This window comes from Gasterosteus aculeatus, chromosome 7 (assembly GCF_964276395.1).
Source record: "Gasterosteus aculeatus chromosome 7, fGasAcu3.hap1.1, whole genome shotgun sequence".
Lineage (NCBI taxonomy): Eukaryota > Metazoa > Chordata > Actinopteri > Perciformes > Gasterosteidae > Gasterosteus > Gasterosteus aculeatus.
In genome coordinates this window covers 1,338,467-1,355,818 of record NC_135694.1, presented here as the reverse complement: position 1 = coordinate 1,355,818, position 17,352 = coordinate 1,338,467, and the positions used below count along the sequence as shown (strand labels likewise).

General features: G+C 48.9%; 1 protein-coding gene across 1 annotated transcript in view; it reads left to right on the top strand.

Moving 5' to 3' along the window:
* The first annotated feature begins 1,344 nt into the window (after positions 1-1,344).
* Positions 1,345-17,352, top strand: part of dachb (dachshund b) — a 40,367-nt gene continuing 24,359 nt past the window's right edge. Inside the window, exon 1 of the mRNA XM_078106086.1 lies at positions 1,345-2,373. Within this exon, the coding sequence (XP_077962212.1) occupies positions 1,685-2,373 (689 nt within the window). The 5' untranslated portion in view covers positions 1,345-1,684. The remainder of the gene's footprint in view (positions 2,374-17,352) is intronic.

Genomic DNA, 17,352 nt, shown 5'->3' with positions numbered 1-17,352 from the left:
AGACGACGTGTCCCCCCCCTCTGCATGTTCTCTCACCTCTCCTTCCTCCGTGCTGCTCCAAGGCCTCACATTCTTACTTGTGTACTCAGCGCGTTGTCAAAAGACACTTCAGGTGAGGACGGTCAAACATCCAGCTAATAGACATCACCATTAAACTCCCGCGTAGATGTGGAGTAAAACGTCTGGAGGATGTAGGAGCTTCCGGAAGGAACAAACTCCTTTTAAAGAGAAGTTGAGTCACGTGACCGACGACACGTTGAATAAATGTTTTCCTCCGATAGTGTGAAACAAAACGGGAAGAAAAGCCGACTTCTTCATCAGTAAGACGGATCTGATGATGAGCAAAGGATCCTTCCTCCGCTGACTCTTCACGCTGGAAATACTTTCTTTATTTTAAGATGTTCCAACTCTCTAAAAACGTTTTTTTCTTTTCCTCCGTCTCATCTGCGTCTTTTTTAAAGTCTTTTTGGACTCGTGTCTCCGCCTCTCTTCTGTTCCATTCAGTCAGGGTTTCTCATCGTAATGAGATTACACGGGATTATAAGAGCCCGTCTGCCTGTAATCCACACCGCTCAATCCCATTTCACTGTCACACACACACACACACACACACACACACACACACACACACACACACACACACACACACACACACACACACACACACACACACACACACACTAATTCATTCTCTCTGCTGCTACATGATGATCTTTTCTCATTCTTTTACACTCTTTTCTCTTTTAATCCCCTTTTTCTTCTTTTGTAATATAAATTATCACCGCGTGTCATTTAGCTTTTTGTAATCTCCTTTCTTCCTAAATTCCTGTGTCCTCCTTCTCCTTCCCTTTGTCTTTCCCTCCTTCCCTTCTTCCTCCCGTGTATTTCTTCCCACCCACTTGCTTCCTTGTTTCCTTCCCTCCCTCCCTTTCGGTCCATCCTCTCCTCGCGGTGGTGCGTTCACTTGCCAGCGGTCAGTGCGCGAGCAACACGCGTCCGTCTCGCCGCCAGAGCTCGCATGTGAGCCACTCCCGGACACACGCGCGCACACGTGCACGGGGGTTCTGGGGAGGGCAAACACACGCACGCGCGCGCGCGCACACAGTAGATGTTGAGAAGAAAAGTCAAAACCTCCCGTTTAGAGACTCGAGCAACTCGTGAGAAAGTTTATGAAACAGCGGCGCGAGAGATGGGACCGATACCCTCCGCGCACGCGCACACACGCGCTCATGCACACACATCGATGGGGGGGGGTGTAATCAAGTCCTCCCCCATCATTCCCCGCCAATCAAACCCTCGGCCCGACAGGGGCGCTTCTCCCATTGGCCCAGCCGGCTGTGTGTGGGGGTGGGCGGGGCCTAGTCGGGGGGGGGGGGGGGGGGCTGACCTGGAGTCTGTTCCAGTCGCGTTTACGCACAGACCGGACAGTCCGCCGCTCCACGCGCGGATAACGGGGGGGAGAGAGAGAGAGAGAGAGAGAGAGAGAGGAACCGGAGCGACAATCAGGAAGGAAAGTGACAGTAAAGCAGAAAACAAGACGCACGAGCGCTTTTGTTTCTTCTTCCTCCTCAACTGGAACACGGGAGAAGGAGAAAGTGTGTGAGAGAGAGAGAGAGAGAGAGAGAAAGAGAGGGGGGAGTCTGAACTCTCCACTTCTTCCCCCCCCCCCCCCCCTCCAGCCTGCATGTCGCTCCCCGGCTCCCCTCCGGGCTCCGGTGCCCCGACTCCGGCCGCGCTCTACCGCTCCGCGCCGGACGCGCTCCACACCTCCGTCAGCTCCACCGGCACCTCCAGCCCGGGCCACGCCAACGCCAACTCCCACCCCCACCCCCACCCGCACCCGCACCCGCACTCCCTGTCCCCGTCGCCGCGGCTCACCAGCAGCATGCTCAGCGCCTTCCTGCCCGGGCCGGGGGGCGCGCTGGCCGGCCTGGGTAACGGCGCCGCCCCGGCGATGTCCGGAGGCGGCGGACCCGGCGGCGCTCTGGGTCCCCTCGGCGGGCTCGGCTCGCTGAACGCGGCCGCCTTGACCCCCGGCTCCCCCGGCGTGGCGCAGACCTCCGGCGGCCCGGGTCTCTGCAGCGAGTGCAAGCTGGTGGAGGTGCACGGCGTGAAGGTGGCCAGCTTCGGCGTGGACGGCCAGGAGCTCATCTGCCTGCCGCAGGTGTTCGACCTCTTCCTGAAGCACCTGGTGGGGGGGCTGCACACCGTCTACACCAAGCTCAAGAGGCTGGACATCGCGCCGGTGGTGTGCACCGTGGAGCAGGTGCGCGTCCTGCGCGGGCTCGGCGCCATCCAGCCCGGCGTGAACCGCTGCAAGCTCATCTCCAGGAAGGACTTCGAGGTCCTGTACCAGGACTGCACCAGCGCCAGGTGGGTCCCCCCCCCCCCCCCCAGATCACCTGCACGGCCCGTGGAGATGTTTCTCTCCGAGGCCGCGGGTCACTCCACAACTTCCCGGAGCAGCTCCCGAGTTTGCGTCGCTGCGTTATTCGGACTCGTCTCCTTCCGCGCGCACGTGCTCCTCCCAACGGCTTCTGCAGCACGCGAAACTTAGAATAAACCAGAAACACGAACCCGTTTGCTGACCTGAAGCACTTGCACGTGTTTGTGTGTCTGCGTTGTGTTGTTATTGATCTCTCCTCCTCCGAAACAAACAAACAAACAAACCGCGTCGTTGACTCTTCTTCCTGCGTCGTTACTTATTTCTGCTTCGGTGTTGAAAATGATGCTTTTACCGGATCGACTTCGCGCCGGTGGAAGTGCTCGTGCGTGTGCGTGTGTGCGTGTGTGTGAGCGCGCGCACACTTTTTTTTTCCATTCGACGCTGTTGATGGAAAAGCTTCTGGTTCCCATAATCCATTACTTTACGCCTCAGCGGCCGGTGTGTGTCTGCGCGCGCGCGCGTGTGTGTGTGTGTGTGTGTGTGTTTTACGTAAGAGTTAATGTGCGTGTGAGATTAAGCGGGTTTGTTGGAACATAAATAAGGCTTTATTGTGTGTTTGTGTAAACACACGCGCGCGCGTGTGTGTGTGTGTGTGTGTGTGTGTGTGTGGCGTCTCCTCAGCAGCCTGCTGGGTGCATGAGGAGCTTCCGGAGGGTGAAGATGGGGAATAAGACACATGTTGGTCAGAGGGAGGCGACCTCCGACCTCTCCCCAAACCAGCTCGGGAAGCTCAGAAGAAGAAACCAGGCTAGTCCAGCCCTTCTGGGGGGGGTTAGGGGGGCCGTGGGGGAGAGAGGGGGGGGGTCTGTGAATCCTCCCTCCGCTCACCTCAGCACTCTGCTGCTTTGACGTGTTTCCATCCTGGAAACAGAAAACACGCTCAGTGCTCCTCCTCATGTCTGGAGGCTCCTCGGGGGAAAAACAGTCCTGGAATTTCACATTGGGGGGGGGGGGGGGGGCAGACACACACTCGCACACACACTCGCACACACACACACGCGCACACACGCACACGTCGTCTGGAGTGGTCGTTGTTGAGCGTCGGCTGATTATTAACAGTGTTTTGTGTTGCTGTGGAGTCACCGGATTGTTGGAGGGTGACCTCTGCTTTTTAAGCCACACGCACACACAGACACACACGCACACAGACACACACGCACACAGACACACACGCACACAGACACACACACACACGCTGGAGTCTCTTAAGCTTGAAGTCACCTCCCGTCTCCTCTCAGAGAGCATTTCTGGCGCTATTTTTGTCTCTTTTTTTTTATCACCCACCTCCTCATCTCTCAGCGCTATCAAGCCGAGTAATTCTGTCTTTAATTGTCTCCTCCTTTTTGCCCCCCCCCCCCACCCCCCCCTCTCCCACATCCCCCCCCCCCCCCCCCCCCCCCCCACACACACACACCCAGCGGTGGGTGTCAGGCCCGATAACGGATCATGTGAATGCGCATTGGAACGACGCGGCTGGAGAGCTATTGTTGTCCAACGCACAGCGAACACACACTCTCCAATCATATTGGCATTCCTCTAATGCCCCACCCCCCCTCTCCCCCCCCTCTCCCCCCTCTCTCCCCCCTCGCTCCCCGTACCTCTCTGGGAAAAGAAAGGAAAAATGAAATGCTAAAAGGAAGGAGGAGAACTCCCACTGCGCTTCTGCATACTTTGTTCTCCTCGCCGACCAAATGTGTGTGTTTGTGTTTTTGGTAACGCGCCCTCGTCCTCGCAGTGTTATAAAGTGTAATAAAACTATATATATATAATATATAGTTTATTTGCTTCATTTAAAGTGCTCTTTGCTTCATGTCTCCTGGTCTTCAGTAGAAACACAGAGTAGTAATAAGTAAAATACTCCGGAGTAAAAGTACTTGTATAATTAAATAAAGCGCGTTGGTTTGACGCAGAGCAACATTCACCGTGAGGAACTATTGCTGAGATGTATTTTTATATTTTGTGTGTCTGAATGGAAACACAACTCGTCACGTCCAAACAGCTGATTGGACGAAGCAGCTGTCAATCAAAAGTCTTTGATTAAAGGAATTAAAAGGAATATTGAACTAGAACATACGTTTTTCAAAATAATGTCAAAATTCTATTAATTACGCATGACTGATGTGTGTATATAGTATGTCCACGTGTGTGTGTGTGTGTGTGTGTGTGTGTGTGTGTGTGTGTGTGTGTGTGAGTGAGTGACAGGAGGGCGGGTTGCTGATTTCCACAGTGTTATTCTGGGCCCTCCTTATCACACACACACACACACACACACACACACACACACATCAGGGATGGAGGTCGTACTGTTTGTGAGAGTCGTAGTGTGTGTGCGTGTGAAGCATTGCGGCCTCACACACACACACACACACACACACACTCGGCATGAACTCCTTTCATCAATTTGGTGTTTTTCGTTCTTTTACATGAAGCATTAAGTTCTTTTGTGTAAAACACACACACACACACAGACTCACACAACCTTCTGGCTGAGGTGTGTGTGTGTGTGTGTGTGTGTGTTTGTGTCTCACATGCACAAACCGAGCTATCAGTTGTCACACCGGCTCAGGTTACATCAGTGTGTGTGTGTGTGTGATGTTTGTGTAGGTTGGTTGGGCTGTGTGTGTGTGTGTGTGCGTGTGTGTGTGCGTGTGTGCGTGTGCGTCGGCGCTTTGTGCTCCTGGTTAATTGATAAAGGTTAAAGCGTCGGCCGGCGTCGCTTTTCACCATCATCTTTATATTTGATTGTTATCGCGCAACAAAACGCGCTGCTCACTTCCTGTGGATGGACGAGTTGACCCTCCAAAATAAAACGTCTTGACCTGAAGTCAGTCTTATTTAAAAGTAGCGTTCCTGTGGGGGAGGGGGGTCAACAGCGACAGGCTTTTCAAATAAAGTCTTATTAATCCGCCTGCTTAGAAAGTATACTTTAAACACTTTACATCTAGAGCTGTGTGAGTGTGTGTGTGTGTGTGTGTGTGTGTCTCAGAGGAGGTGGTTTCATGCTTCACTTACCCACAGAGGGAGAAAGATGCTCTCCCTCCCTCCCTCCCTCCCTCCCTCTCTCTCTCTCTCTCAGAGAGGTGAAGATCAAAGTAAGAAATATGACCCTCTGTCACCAGAAGAACTGATCCCCCATCTGTGTGTGTGTGTGTCTGTGTGTGTGTGTCTGTGTCTGTGTGTGTGTGTGTGTGTGTGTGTTGGGAAATAGATAATGTTTCACAAAGGCTTCAACTTTTCACGAGAGAGAAAGACTCTGAAAAGAAGTCGGGCGAGAGACATTGACAACAAAACAACAAAGTAGAGAGAGAGAGAGAGAGAGAGAGTATACAAATACTTGAGTGAAGGTACAAATACCACTGATGGAGTAACCGTCACAAAGAAAACTCCTCTTCGGTAGCAGGAGGAGGAGGTGAAGAGGAGGAGGTGAGGGTGTTGTCTACAACGAGATGATTCCATGTCTGTGAACACACACACACACACACACACACACACACACACACACAGCACTTAGCTGATTGGTTTAGAAATCTCATTAGCGAATGTCACAACAGCTTTTCCTCTCGTTCACCTGGTAATCCCTCTTCCTCCCTCCTCCTCTTCCTCCCTCCTCCCTCTTCCTCCCTCTCCTCCTCTCCTTCTCCTCCTCCCTCTTCCTCCTCTCCTCTCCTCCTCCTACCTCCTCCTCCCTCCCCCCCTCCTCCACCTCTCCTCTCCTCCTCCCTCCTCCTCTCTCCTCCCTCCTCCACCTCTCCTCTCCTCCTCCCTCTTCCTCCCACTCCTCATTTCAACTGCCCTTTTTCCTTTACATCTCTCTGGTTCACTTTAATGTCTCCTCTCTCTCCTCCTTCATGCTCCTCCTCCTTGTCTCATCACCTTTACTCCTTTTTTAAAATCCTCTTTGATTCCTTCATCCTCTCCCCTTCCTCCTTTCCTCTGGCTTCCTTCCAGCTTTTCTCCTTCTTGTTTCTTCACCTCTTTTCTTCCTCCTCATTCTCTCCTCCCTGCTCTTCTTTTTCTCGTCTTGTCTTTATCCCCGTCCTTCGTTCCCTCCTTCTCTTCCATCCTCCTCCTCCTGTTTCTGGACCCTCTAACTCTTGTTTCCTCCTTTCTTGTTACTCGTCACCTCCTTTGTCTCCTCTCTTTTGCATCCCTTCTATCATTTCTCCTCCTCTTCTCCTTTGGTGTACCTCCTTATCATTTCCTCCCTTGTTCCCTTAGCCCTCCCTCTTGTTTCCTCTCCTCTTTCTGTTCACCAGCCCAACTTTTTCTTCTGCGTCTCTTTCCTTCATCTGTCCACTTTCTTGACCTCCTCATTCCTTCTCCTCTCTCCATCTGTTGGTCCATTTGTTTCTCCTCTTTCTCCTCTTTCTCCTCCCCTTCCTCCCCCTCCTCTTCTTGTTTACCACCACATGTTTTCTTTCCTCCTCCTTTCTGTCCATCTCTTCGTCCCTCCCCCTCCTCCCCCTCCCCGTTTCCCTCCCTCACATCCTTCTTATATTCAATCTTCTTGTCATTTACCCTCACCCCTCTCCCCCCTCTCCCCCCGCCCTCTCTTCTTCCACCTGGTCTTATCTCTCTATTTATTGTGACAGCTTGTCAGAGGAGTGTGTGTGTCTGTGTGTGTGTGTGTGTGTGTGTCTGTGTGTGTGTGTAAAGAGTAGCGAGCAACAGATTTACAGTTTAGAGCGACTACGATATCAAAGCGAGAGGAGGAGGTCAGAGGAGGAGGAGGTGATGAAAGGAGAACAGAGAGGAGGAGCTGAGAGCGAGGGGGTGTGACAGGTGATGTGTGTCTGTGTGTGTGCGTGTGTGCGTGTGCGTGTTGTCCCACAGACATGTTATTAATAAAAACAGGAGGAAAATGTCATTATCACACGTTTATAAACGACGTACAGATGTGAGTGTTTGTGCGTGTGTGTGTGTGTGTGTGTCTGTGTGTGTTTGTGTGTCGCCCACCAGCGTCCTCGTCACGCACAAACTTGAGACAGCCGTGTTATTAACGCAAACTTTAACTTGCTGTAATTTGTGATTAGCAGTTTAAAAACATGTCATTTGTGTGTGTTTGTGTGTGTGTGTGTTTTTTGCGTTGTTGCTATTGCACACATCTTCCCAGTGTGTGTGTGTGTGTGTGTGTGTGTGTGTGTGTGTTTGTCACCAGTCAAAAAGAGAAGCATTCGTTCCCAGACAGCGTGTCATTAATGAAAACGTATAATAATCCATTTAAAAACATGTCATCATGATTAGAATAATAACAGTGGTTAAAGTGAGCGTTCATGGAGGAAGACGTCCTCGTCATCATGTGTGTGTGTGTGTGTGTGTCTGTGTGTGTGTGTGTGTGTGTGTGTGTTGCAGAGGAAAAGCTTCCAAACTGCTTTCTGTTGCGCTTAGTTGGAGGAAAAGCTGAAGTGAATCTTTGATTTCGTTGATTTACACAAAACGATGTTCAAACGGGAAAAGTTTCTACAGATACATCAAATACTTCTTATACTACGACCCAGAGGTACTTGTCCTCTCTCACAGGTACACACTGTACTTCCTACTGTTACACACTGAGAAGTACTCTGATCCTCCGTCTCAATAAGAGCTGAACAAAGTGTGTCTTCACAGTACCGCTAGTAGTATTTCATTGTACTGCGTTGTGTGAATATTCTCTCTGGGGGTTGGTGGTTTTCGGAGGGTGGCTTCAAACGCGGCGACGCCTTTATAGACCACGACGGATTAGACCACAAACACGACGCGAGATTAAGTCCTCACTAAGAACTGCACGCAGCACCTGCACGTCCTTCCTGCTCCTTCCAGAACCACCGAGCCCCTCCGGGGATCTGAAATCACTGTTTTCACAGCCATGAGCTTGTCATTCACTCGCAGCGCGTGTGTGTGTGTGTGTGTGTGTCTGTGGACATGATGTCGTTTTGATAGCTCCTCATTGAAGCGATCTGTCCACTGTAATTTTCTACTCAAAAGAAACAATGCAACAAAACATGCTTCGCTGTCAGAAAAGAGCTTCTCCTCCACGCTGTGTGTGTCTGTGTGTGCGTGTGTGTGTGTGTGTGTGTGTGTGTGTGTGTGTGTGCGCTGGGTGTTCATGCTCCTCACTGTATCTCTCAGTTTTCATCTTTTTGTATTTTGCTTTCTTTTCTCCCGACTTAGTTTTTCATCCCGTATCTGTTCCTCCGTTGGTCTTTTTTTCCGATGAATCGCTGCGCTCCACCTTTAGGAAGCCAGCGGGGGGGAGGGAGGGAGGAGGGGGGAGGAGGAGGGGGGGGAGATTTAATAAAGAACCAACTGAATGATGTCACATTATGACCTGCACGCTGGTGCGTCGGCGTGCGCACGCCGGAGGGTCACGGGGCGCCACGTGAAGCGCCTGCGGGATTAACGTCACAGAGGAACCCCGTAAAGATCCGACATCAAAGCTCCCGTAAAACCACGGACATGAAACGCTTCCCATAACTCTGCTTCTTAATCGAGACGCCGGGCGAGTTTACGGCGTAAAAGCGCCTGAAGGTTCCTGCAGGAACTCGAGACCGTTACATTTCAGATGGAAACTGATTTAATTGAACTGTTTTGGTCTATTGCTAATTGTCCCGTGTGGAGTCACATCACTCCAACGTTTATCTGGTTCTTCTCCACAAACTGGACCGTTGTTGTTGATGTAAAGAGGGACGTTCGTGCACCAAAGGAATTACGGTTGTTTGACCTCATTTAGAAGCAGAGAAATAAATAAAACAAAGTCATTGTTTCAAAGTATTCAAAAAAAAAGTTTCTAAAAGTATTGAAAAAAATCTATTTCACTTTCATTAATGAAGAAAAAACGCTTTGAATGTGGAACCGATGTGAGAAAAGTTCAGCAGGGCAGGTTAGCTGAAGCTAACGCTAACGCTAATCTCAGCGCATTCGCCATTGATCTGCTGTCTGCCTGTAATTGATATGTAAATAGCATGTTTAGCCTCTAACGTGTGTGTGTGTGTGTGTGTGTCTGTGGGAGTGCAGGAGGCATGTGGAAGGAGGAGGGGGGGGTCGCCGCCAAGTTACAAAAGAAGTTAATTAAAAATGAAAAAAGAAAGTGGAAGGGGGGAGGAGAGGGGAAGACGGGAGTGGACGGAGGGGGAGGGAGAGGGGGAGAGAGGGAGTGTGTTTTATTGGAAGCGGGTGGACAAACAGTGTGTAATTGGCTGGGGCCGCGGGGGCTAACGGAGAGGTTCAAAGAGAGGAGAAGGAGATAGAGGAGGGGAAGGGAAAGAGATGACATGGGAGAAAGTGGTGGGGGGGGGGAGGGGAGGGGAGGAGGGGGGAGAAAAAACAAAACGGAAAGTGTTGACTCAAGAGAAAGATCAGTGGATAAAAGGGAGGGAGGGGGGAGAGGGGGGGAGGCGTGGCCAAAAGGATGCGGACAGCTGATGGTGGTTGACTCTTTCGCTCTGTGACGGCGTCGCCTCACTTCCTGCCCCCCCCCGCCCCTCCTAGCCCCCCCCCCGGCTTGAATAACCTCGGTCACGAGACACGAGTCCGCCGTCAACCTTTTACAGAATCACAGGCCGTAAACAGGAAGTCACAGCTAGCTCGCTGGGCGCTAGCTGGGCGCTAGCTGGGCTTCTGAAGCCTTCAGTTCCGTCGCTCGGCCGGCGCCATCTTGTTTTTCCGCAAAAACTGTTTTATTTAGGTAAACATTGTCTTTGGTGTCCTGAAGACGTGTGTCCACATACCTGCAGTCGCCAGTCCTCCAGGTAAATAAGGACCCGGCTCTATTGGTGTGTGTGTGTGTGTGTGTGTGTGTGCGCGTGCTGACTAAGGATTATCAGATTCTCAAGGGGTAAAAAAAAGAGAGAGCGAGAGCGCTTGTGAAGAAAGAGGATAGAGGTATTTTCTCTCTCTCTCTCTCTCTCTCTCTCCCTGTCTGATTGAATGGAAGCTGAAAGGTCGCGACCTCTTTCTAAACACTCCACGGTTCTCAGCATTAATCAAATAACGCTCACACACACTCAGACACACACACACACACACACATACACGCACACTCTGACTCTGGCGCTGACCTTCACACACTTGCCTGCACGCACACCGAACACGCATACGTTTAGAATCACATGGGCTTACACAGGCAGATGCAAATGGTGGGTTGGCTTGCACACACGCACACACACACACACACACACACACACTACCAGGTGAATTTATCCTCACATACCACTCTGTACAAACAGAGTCAAAAGCCCTGTGTGTGTGTGTGTGTGTGTGTGTGTGCGCGTGTTTCTCTCTTCACATCGTTACGTGTGTACTGCTCGCTATATTTGTGTGTGTGGTCGTAACAGTGACATCTGCACCGTTGGCTAAACAGCTTGCGAATATGCTGATAAAAACAACGCCGGCAGCCAAATTTACAACACCTATAAAACACACACACACACACACACAGTCAGGGGCACAAACACACATAAACACACACACACACACACACACACATACGCACACTCAGAGGGCGTATTATGGTGAGATTTACGGTGTGTCTGTGTGTGTTTGGGTTTATTGCAGTTTACAGGACAGGGAGAGCGTCTATGTAAGCAACTACACTGTGTGTGTGTGTTCGTGTGGAGATGTGTGTTGTGTTGTGTTAGGACCCCCACACTGAACTACATGATTCTACTCTTAGTTAGACGGCTGTGTGGTGTTCGTAGCGCAGCGTTGGCTTTTATTCTGAAGGTTTGTCTCTTTAAGGGATTTTACACTATTGAATCTTAGATGAATGGATGTATTTGTCCTTAATGCTTAGGAACAGATGTGCACCTGGACAAACTAATAAAGACTAGCAAAAAGATGACATTAATATAATATGATATAATATCTTATCCAAGTACACCAGCAGTCAAAGGTTTGGACACATTTTACTTCTGTACTTTTGAGGTCGTTTGTTCCCTAGCTACAGTCGTTTCTAGTGTTACAGGTATGATACAGTGTAGCATGGAGCCTAGCTACAGTCGTTTCTAGTGTTACAGGTATGATACAGTGTAGCATGGAGCCTAGCTACAGTCGTTTCTATGGTTACAGGTTTGATACAGTGTAGCATGGAGTCTAGCTACAGTCGTTACTATGGTTACAGGTTTGATACAGTGTAGCATGGAGCCTAGCTACAGTCGTTTCTATGGTTACAGGTTTGATACAGTGTAGCATGGAGCCTAGCTGCAGTCGTTTCTATGGTTACAGGTTTGATACAGTGTAGCATGGAGCCTAGCTACAGTCGTTTCTATGGTTACAGGTTTGATACAGTGTAGCATGGAGCCTAGCTACAGTCGTTTCTATGGTTACAGGTTTGATACAGTGTAGCATGGAGCCTAGCTACAGTCGTTTCTATGGTTACAGGTTTGATACAGTGTAGCATGGAGCCTAGCTACAGTCGTTTCTATGGTTACAGGTTTGATACAGTGTAGCATGGAGCCTAGCTACAGTCGTTTCTATGGTTACAGGTTTGATACAGTGTAGCATGGAGCCTAGCTACAGTCGTTTCTATGGTTACAGGTTTGATACAGTGTAGCATGGAGTCTAGCTACAGTCGTTTCTATGGTTACAGGTTTGATACAGTGTAGCATGGAGCCTAGCTACAGTCGTTTCTAGTGTTACAGGTTTGATACAGTGTAGCATGGAGCCTAGCTGCAGTCGTTTCTATGGTTACAGGTTTGATACAGTGTAGCATGGAGCCTAGCTACAGTCGTTTCTATGGTTACAGGTTTGATACAGTGTAGCATGGAGCCTAGCTACAGTCGTTTCTATGGTTACAGGTTTGATACAGTGTAGCATGGAGTCTAGCTACAGTCGTTTCTATGGTTACAGGTTTGATACAGTGTAGCATGGAGCCTAGCTACAGTCGTTTCTAGTGTTACAGGTTTGATACAGTGTAGCATGGAGCCTAGCTACAGTCGTTTCTAGTGTTACAGGTTTGATACAGTGTAGCATGGAGCCTAGCTGCAGTCGTTTCTATGGTTACAGGTTTGATACAGTGTAGCATGGAGCCTAGCTACAATCGTTTCTATGGCTAAAAGTGGACAGATTTGTCTTTGGAAAGGCACCTCCTATCAGTACAGTGTGTATCCTTGGAGCAACAGCACACTGTGGCCGTGAACGTGTGGGAGTGTGAGAACAGGAAGTCATTAAAAAATGAGCGTAAACATGCTCATGAAACATTTTCCGGGATAAATACTAAATACAGCACCATTCTTAAAAAGAGTCAGTGCACTCTTAGCAGAAATAAAGGCTGTGTGTTTATTCAGCCTATATCAGGAGCTCTCAACCTTTTCTCCAGCGGGAAACCCACACGGAGTAAATTTAGCCTCGGCCTGGGAGACGGAGAGCGAGCTCGTTCTGGTCGTCAGGAAACGGGCTGGACCAAGCTGAGTCCATGTGTTTAACAATTCACCTGTTGATGAATAGCAAACTAAGACTAATCTCAAGTATGAGAGTCCAGCTTCACTATGTGGGTCATGCTTACTCCCATTTCAAACCTATTGATCGATTATCAAACGAGCATTCCCTTGCTGACTGAAATGTCCGGATGAAACGCTGTGGTTTGTTCACAATTAACAGGTTTGGCCCCAATTCAAGTCAAATCGCAGCATGTTTGTTTTTCCGAGTACAGCTGCAGAGCATCGACCGGTGTCCCGTACCACACGTACAGCATTTACAGCCGCCGCTAATTGGGACAAGTAAACACAGAGCTAATCTTCAGTCTTAATTTAACCTGCAATGACTCTACGTGAGAAGTCTGATCAAACTCAATCTGCTCCGATTGTCGCGTTCTGGGATTCACAGAGATCTATATTCATTCATTATATATATGTATATATATATATATCTATATGTATATACATACATACATATAGCCTCAAACTTCAGTCCCAAACAGGAATGTGTGTGAATCTTTCTCAACTCGTCTCATGTTGCTCCCCCCTCGCTCCCTCCCCCCTTCTCTCCCTCCCTCCCCCCCTCCCTTCCATCCTCCCCCTCTCTGTGGTTGGAATTAGACAATGAAAACAATGAATTTGGTGTCTGTTTCTTTCTCGCTCTGTCCCACCCTCCCCCAATTCTTTCTCTTCATCTTGCTCGGCCTCGCTCTCTTTCTCGCGGTGACCCTGTGTCATACTCTCTCGACCATGCCAGCAACCCCCCTTGAACGCCCCCCCCCCCTCCACTTCTGTCTCTCCTTTTTAATTTAGTTTAGTCGCTCTTCTGTCACTTTTTCACCCTGTACTCTGAAATCACTCTTTCTATCTCTTTACTGTCCTGCTTTTCTCTTTCCAAAGACTCTCTCTCTCTCTGTGTCTCTGTGTGTCTCTCTCTGTCTTTCTATGTGATTTCATGCTCCAGCTGCTCTATTATCAGTCTGTCTGAGGTTGTGTTAACATCAACAATGCTGCTACACATACACTGATGGGCCGATAGATGGACGGGCAGATAGTCGGGTCGGGTGGATCCTCGTTGAAACTCTGCATGTCGTTATCCGTCCTTCTTTTTGTCCTTTTGGTTTTTCTCCCCCGTTAAGTTTATTTAGCTGCAGCTTTAATGCGTTTTCAGGTTCAAGCAAATGAAGCTCCGCTCGGTACGAGTCTCAGGAGAGACGAATTCAACTGGAAGTTCAAATGTGTTGAAGAAATTCCTTTTTAGGCATGAAAAAAAACTTGTTGTTCGTTGGGTTTGAAGTTTGAGCTCAACTGAAGAAATGAAGAAGTGTCTTAATCGTGACCCCTGAGGAACGCCCGTTTAAGCAAGTCGTCCTTTATGCTTGAACTTCCCCAAATAGTTGCTTTACTTGCTTTAGTGTGGATGAATCCTTATCCGATTAGTCAGACATTCACACAATTTGTTTCTAGAGAAAAATGCTGCCGGTTGAAATCTTGAAAAATGTTCAAACGTGTTTCTTAATTCCTGAAAAAAACTCAATCTTTCCAAAAATGAACTTGTGTGGGTGGTTCTCTAAAATAGAGCGTCTACTTCCTGCAGCGACGGACTGGGTCACAAAGTGCTCGACTCCGTCCTCGTTTAGTCTCTCCGAGGCCAGAGGGCTTTATTTTTAACTATTTTCAAATATTTGTGTAGTTTCTTTTGCACTCGATTTGTCTCTGGCTCTTTTTGAGCGTGTTGCTCACTTCCTCCCGCGTCTTTGCCTGGACGACTTTTTAAAATTCTTGATGAGGATTTCAATGCGGCGCCGGTGACCTTTGACCTTGAGGTGTACGATGTAATTAGCTGCAGTGTCCCTTTGCTTTCATGTGTTTGTGATGAGTCTTTCTCCATCCCCGATCTCCACAATAGAAGACCGGAGGGTTGGTCTTTGTCTCCTTTCTCCTCCCCGTTCATTAATCACCCCCCCTCCCTCCCTCCCCCCCCTCCCCCCTCTCCTCCCGACAGATGTTCCCCTCGCTGGTCAAAACATCTCTGTCTTCTTTTCTTCTTCTCTGCGAGACAACTTGACTCCCTTGTTCTTCTCCCTGGGCTTTCTTTTGGGTTTATTTTTCATCTCTCGTTCCCACTTTTTCGTTCTTTAGTTCTGCCCTCGTTCCGTCTCTTCTCTCCTTTTCCCTCCGTCGCGTTTATTTGTCTTTCTCTGCGTCTCCTCGTCCATTTTCTCCCGTCTTGTGAGTGTAAGAGAGACACAAATCTTTCCACTGTTGTTGTTTGGATTCTTTGGGGATTTGTCAAATCTCTGCCATGTTTGTAGTCTTTTGAGTTTTTTACCCCCCGTTTTCTGTCTAATGTGTTTGTATGTGAAGAGAGAAGGTGTGTGTGTGTGTGTGTGTGTGTGTGTGCGTGCGTGTCTCACACATGCATACATTCATGCTTGTGTGTTTATCCACTTGATTAGACCTTGTGTGTGTTAGCGTGCGTTTGTGTAGCATTCAAACATCTGTTACACTTCCAAAAAAAACTGTCCATGTGAGCCAAAATGTGTGTGTGTGTGTGTGTGTGTGTACGTGTGCATGTGTGTGTAGTTGTGTGTGTGTGTGAACTGCTCTTTTAAGTCAAACACACTTAAAAGCTGCATTTCCTGCCTCGGAGGATGAAAGCTGCGTGATTATTTGTCCTGAGTGTGTGTGTGTGTGTGTGTGTGTGTGTGTGTGTGTGCGTGACCCACTTGAGGCCAACAACCACGACAAGGCCTCTCCTCCTCTCTCTGGATCTCGTCTTGTGTGTGTGTGTGTGTGTGTGTGTGTGTGTGTGTGAACATGTGGGCTCGGCTGTACGCACCTGTGAGAGTGTGTGTTTTCCTAATGGGATGGTTGTAGGTTAGTTGTGTAGAGTGAGTGTGTGAGTGTGTGTGTGTGTGTGGTGTCCCCCCCCCCCCCCCCCGTGCTTTGTTTGGGGTGACCTACAAAAGCCACATTCTTGTGCGCCCCCCATGCTACAGGCTACACACACTATTCCCAGCCTCATTACTCACCGCGGAGTGGAGATGATGATGAAGACGAAGATGACGAAGGCGTATCATCAGACACTAATAAACAAAGTATTGTGCGACGCGGAGAGGAAACGACATCTGAGAGAAGCGCTGGTGTGTTGTTTGTGTGGTTCGCGATCCAAGGTCAGCGAAGTGCCACAACAAGGTCTCTGAGCGGAAAACCGCTTCCTGTTGCCTTAGCGGCCGGATTTATTGTGTATTCGTCTGTGAGAAGCTCTGATGGAATCACGTTTTATTGTGTTTTACAGCATGTAAACTGCAGCGTGTTCTTCAATTACTCATCAGACCAACAATGGTGATAAGTTGCTTTAATTTGAACTCCTCCCGTTGAGCGTAATGGACCCTGGTAAGAAATGCCACTAATATATAATATATACGGCACTGTGGGTTGGACGCGATGATGTCACAGAGCGTCCCCCCCAAAAAGAGATTTAATTAACTGAGGACTAACGCTGACTCCACTGAAGGCGCGTTGAAAAGGGCCGACATGCGTTTGAGACGGAGACTCCCTGATTACAGATTAACTCCAACCAACCGGCGGCTTTATTAAGAAAAACAAAAGCACAACTTTGACCCAACGAAGCAACGCGACAACAACGCGGAGTCTCTTTTACGATGTTATTGGAGGGAAGATTTCATGACGGGGATCTGTTGCTCCACAGTATTTTAAATCTACTGAAGCTTTCAGAGGGAGAGAGGAGTAAGAAGTACAATATGTACCCCTGAGATGTACAGAACTACAGTAAAAAGTACTATATATAGTACAGTAAATAGTAGAATATGCGCCCATCATTCGTACTTCGGATACCTGGTTGTTTACCTCCCTAAACGATTAGAAGAGTTATTAATAATGTATTATAATACTGTTACGCTCCTTCTCGTTGGTGGGAGGAGCTTGTGCGTCTTCCTGTGGGCGGAGCCGCCCGAAGAGTCCACCTCCTGGCCAGCGGCGCCCTTCACTTCGCTTTCGCTTTCTGCTTTTTGGAGGCGGAGCTCGCAACAACAAACAAATATAATTCAAGCAACATTCAGGCTGCGAGGGACGAAAATGTTCCCTTTAAAGGAAGGAGAGAGAAAAGGAAACGACGAGGCACCTCTGCTGTTTCCGATGATGTATCGCCTCCTCGCCGGATCGCCTCTAATTAGCGAGATGACTTTTCCTCCTCTGTCCCCGCCGGACTCTAAGGCTAAACACGGTTAAATGGAAAATATATAACAAAAAGCCAAACTTCACATTCAAATTGGCAAAATATCGAGGTTGATGTGTTGTCACTGTAGAACTTCACAACCTTTTGAATGTTTGTCGTTTTTAACCAGCTCAGTGTGTGTGTTTTTACATTAACGTCATCACTTTTATATTGTTTGTGTTCGTGTGTGTGTGTGTGTGTGTGTGTGTGTGTGTGTGTGTGTGCGTGTGTGTGTGTATGCATGGAAAAGCCAAAGAACTACGAGACGGTAATAT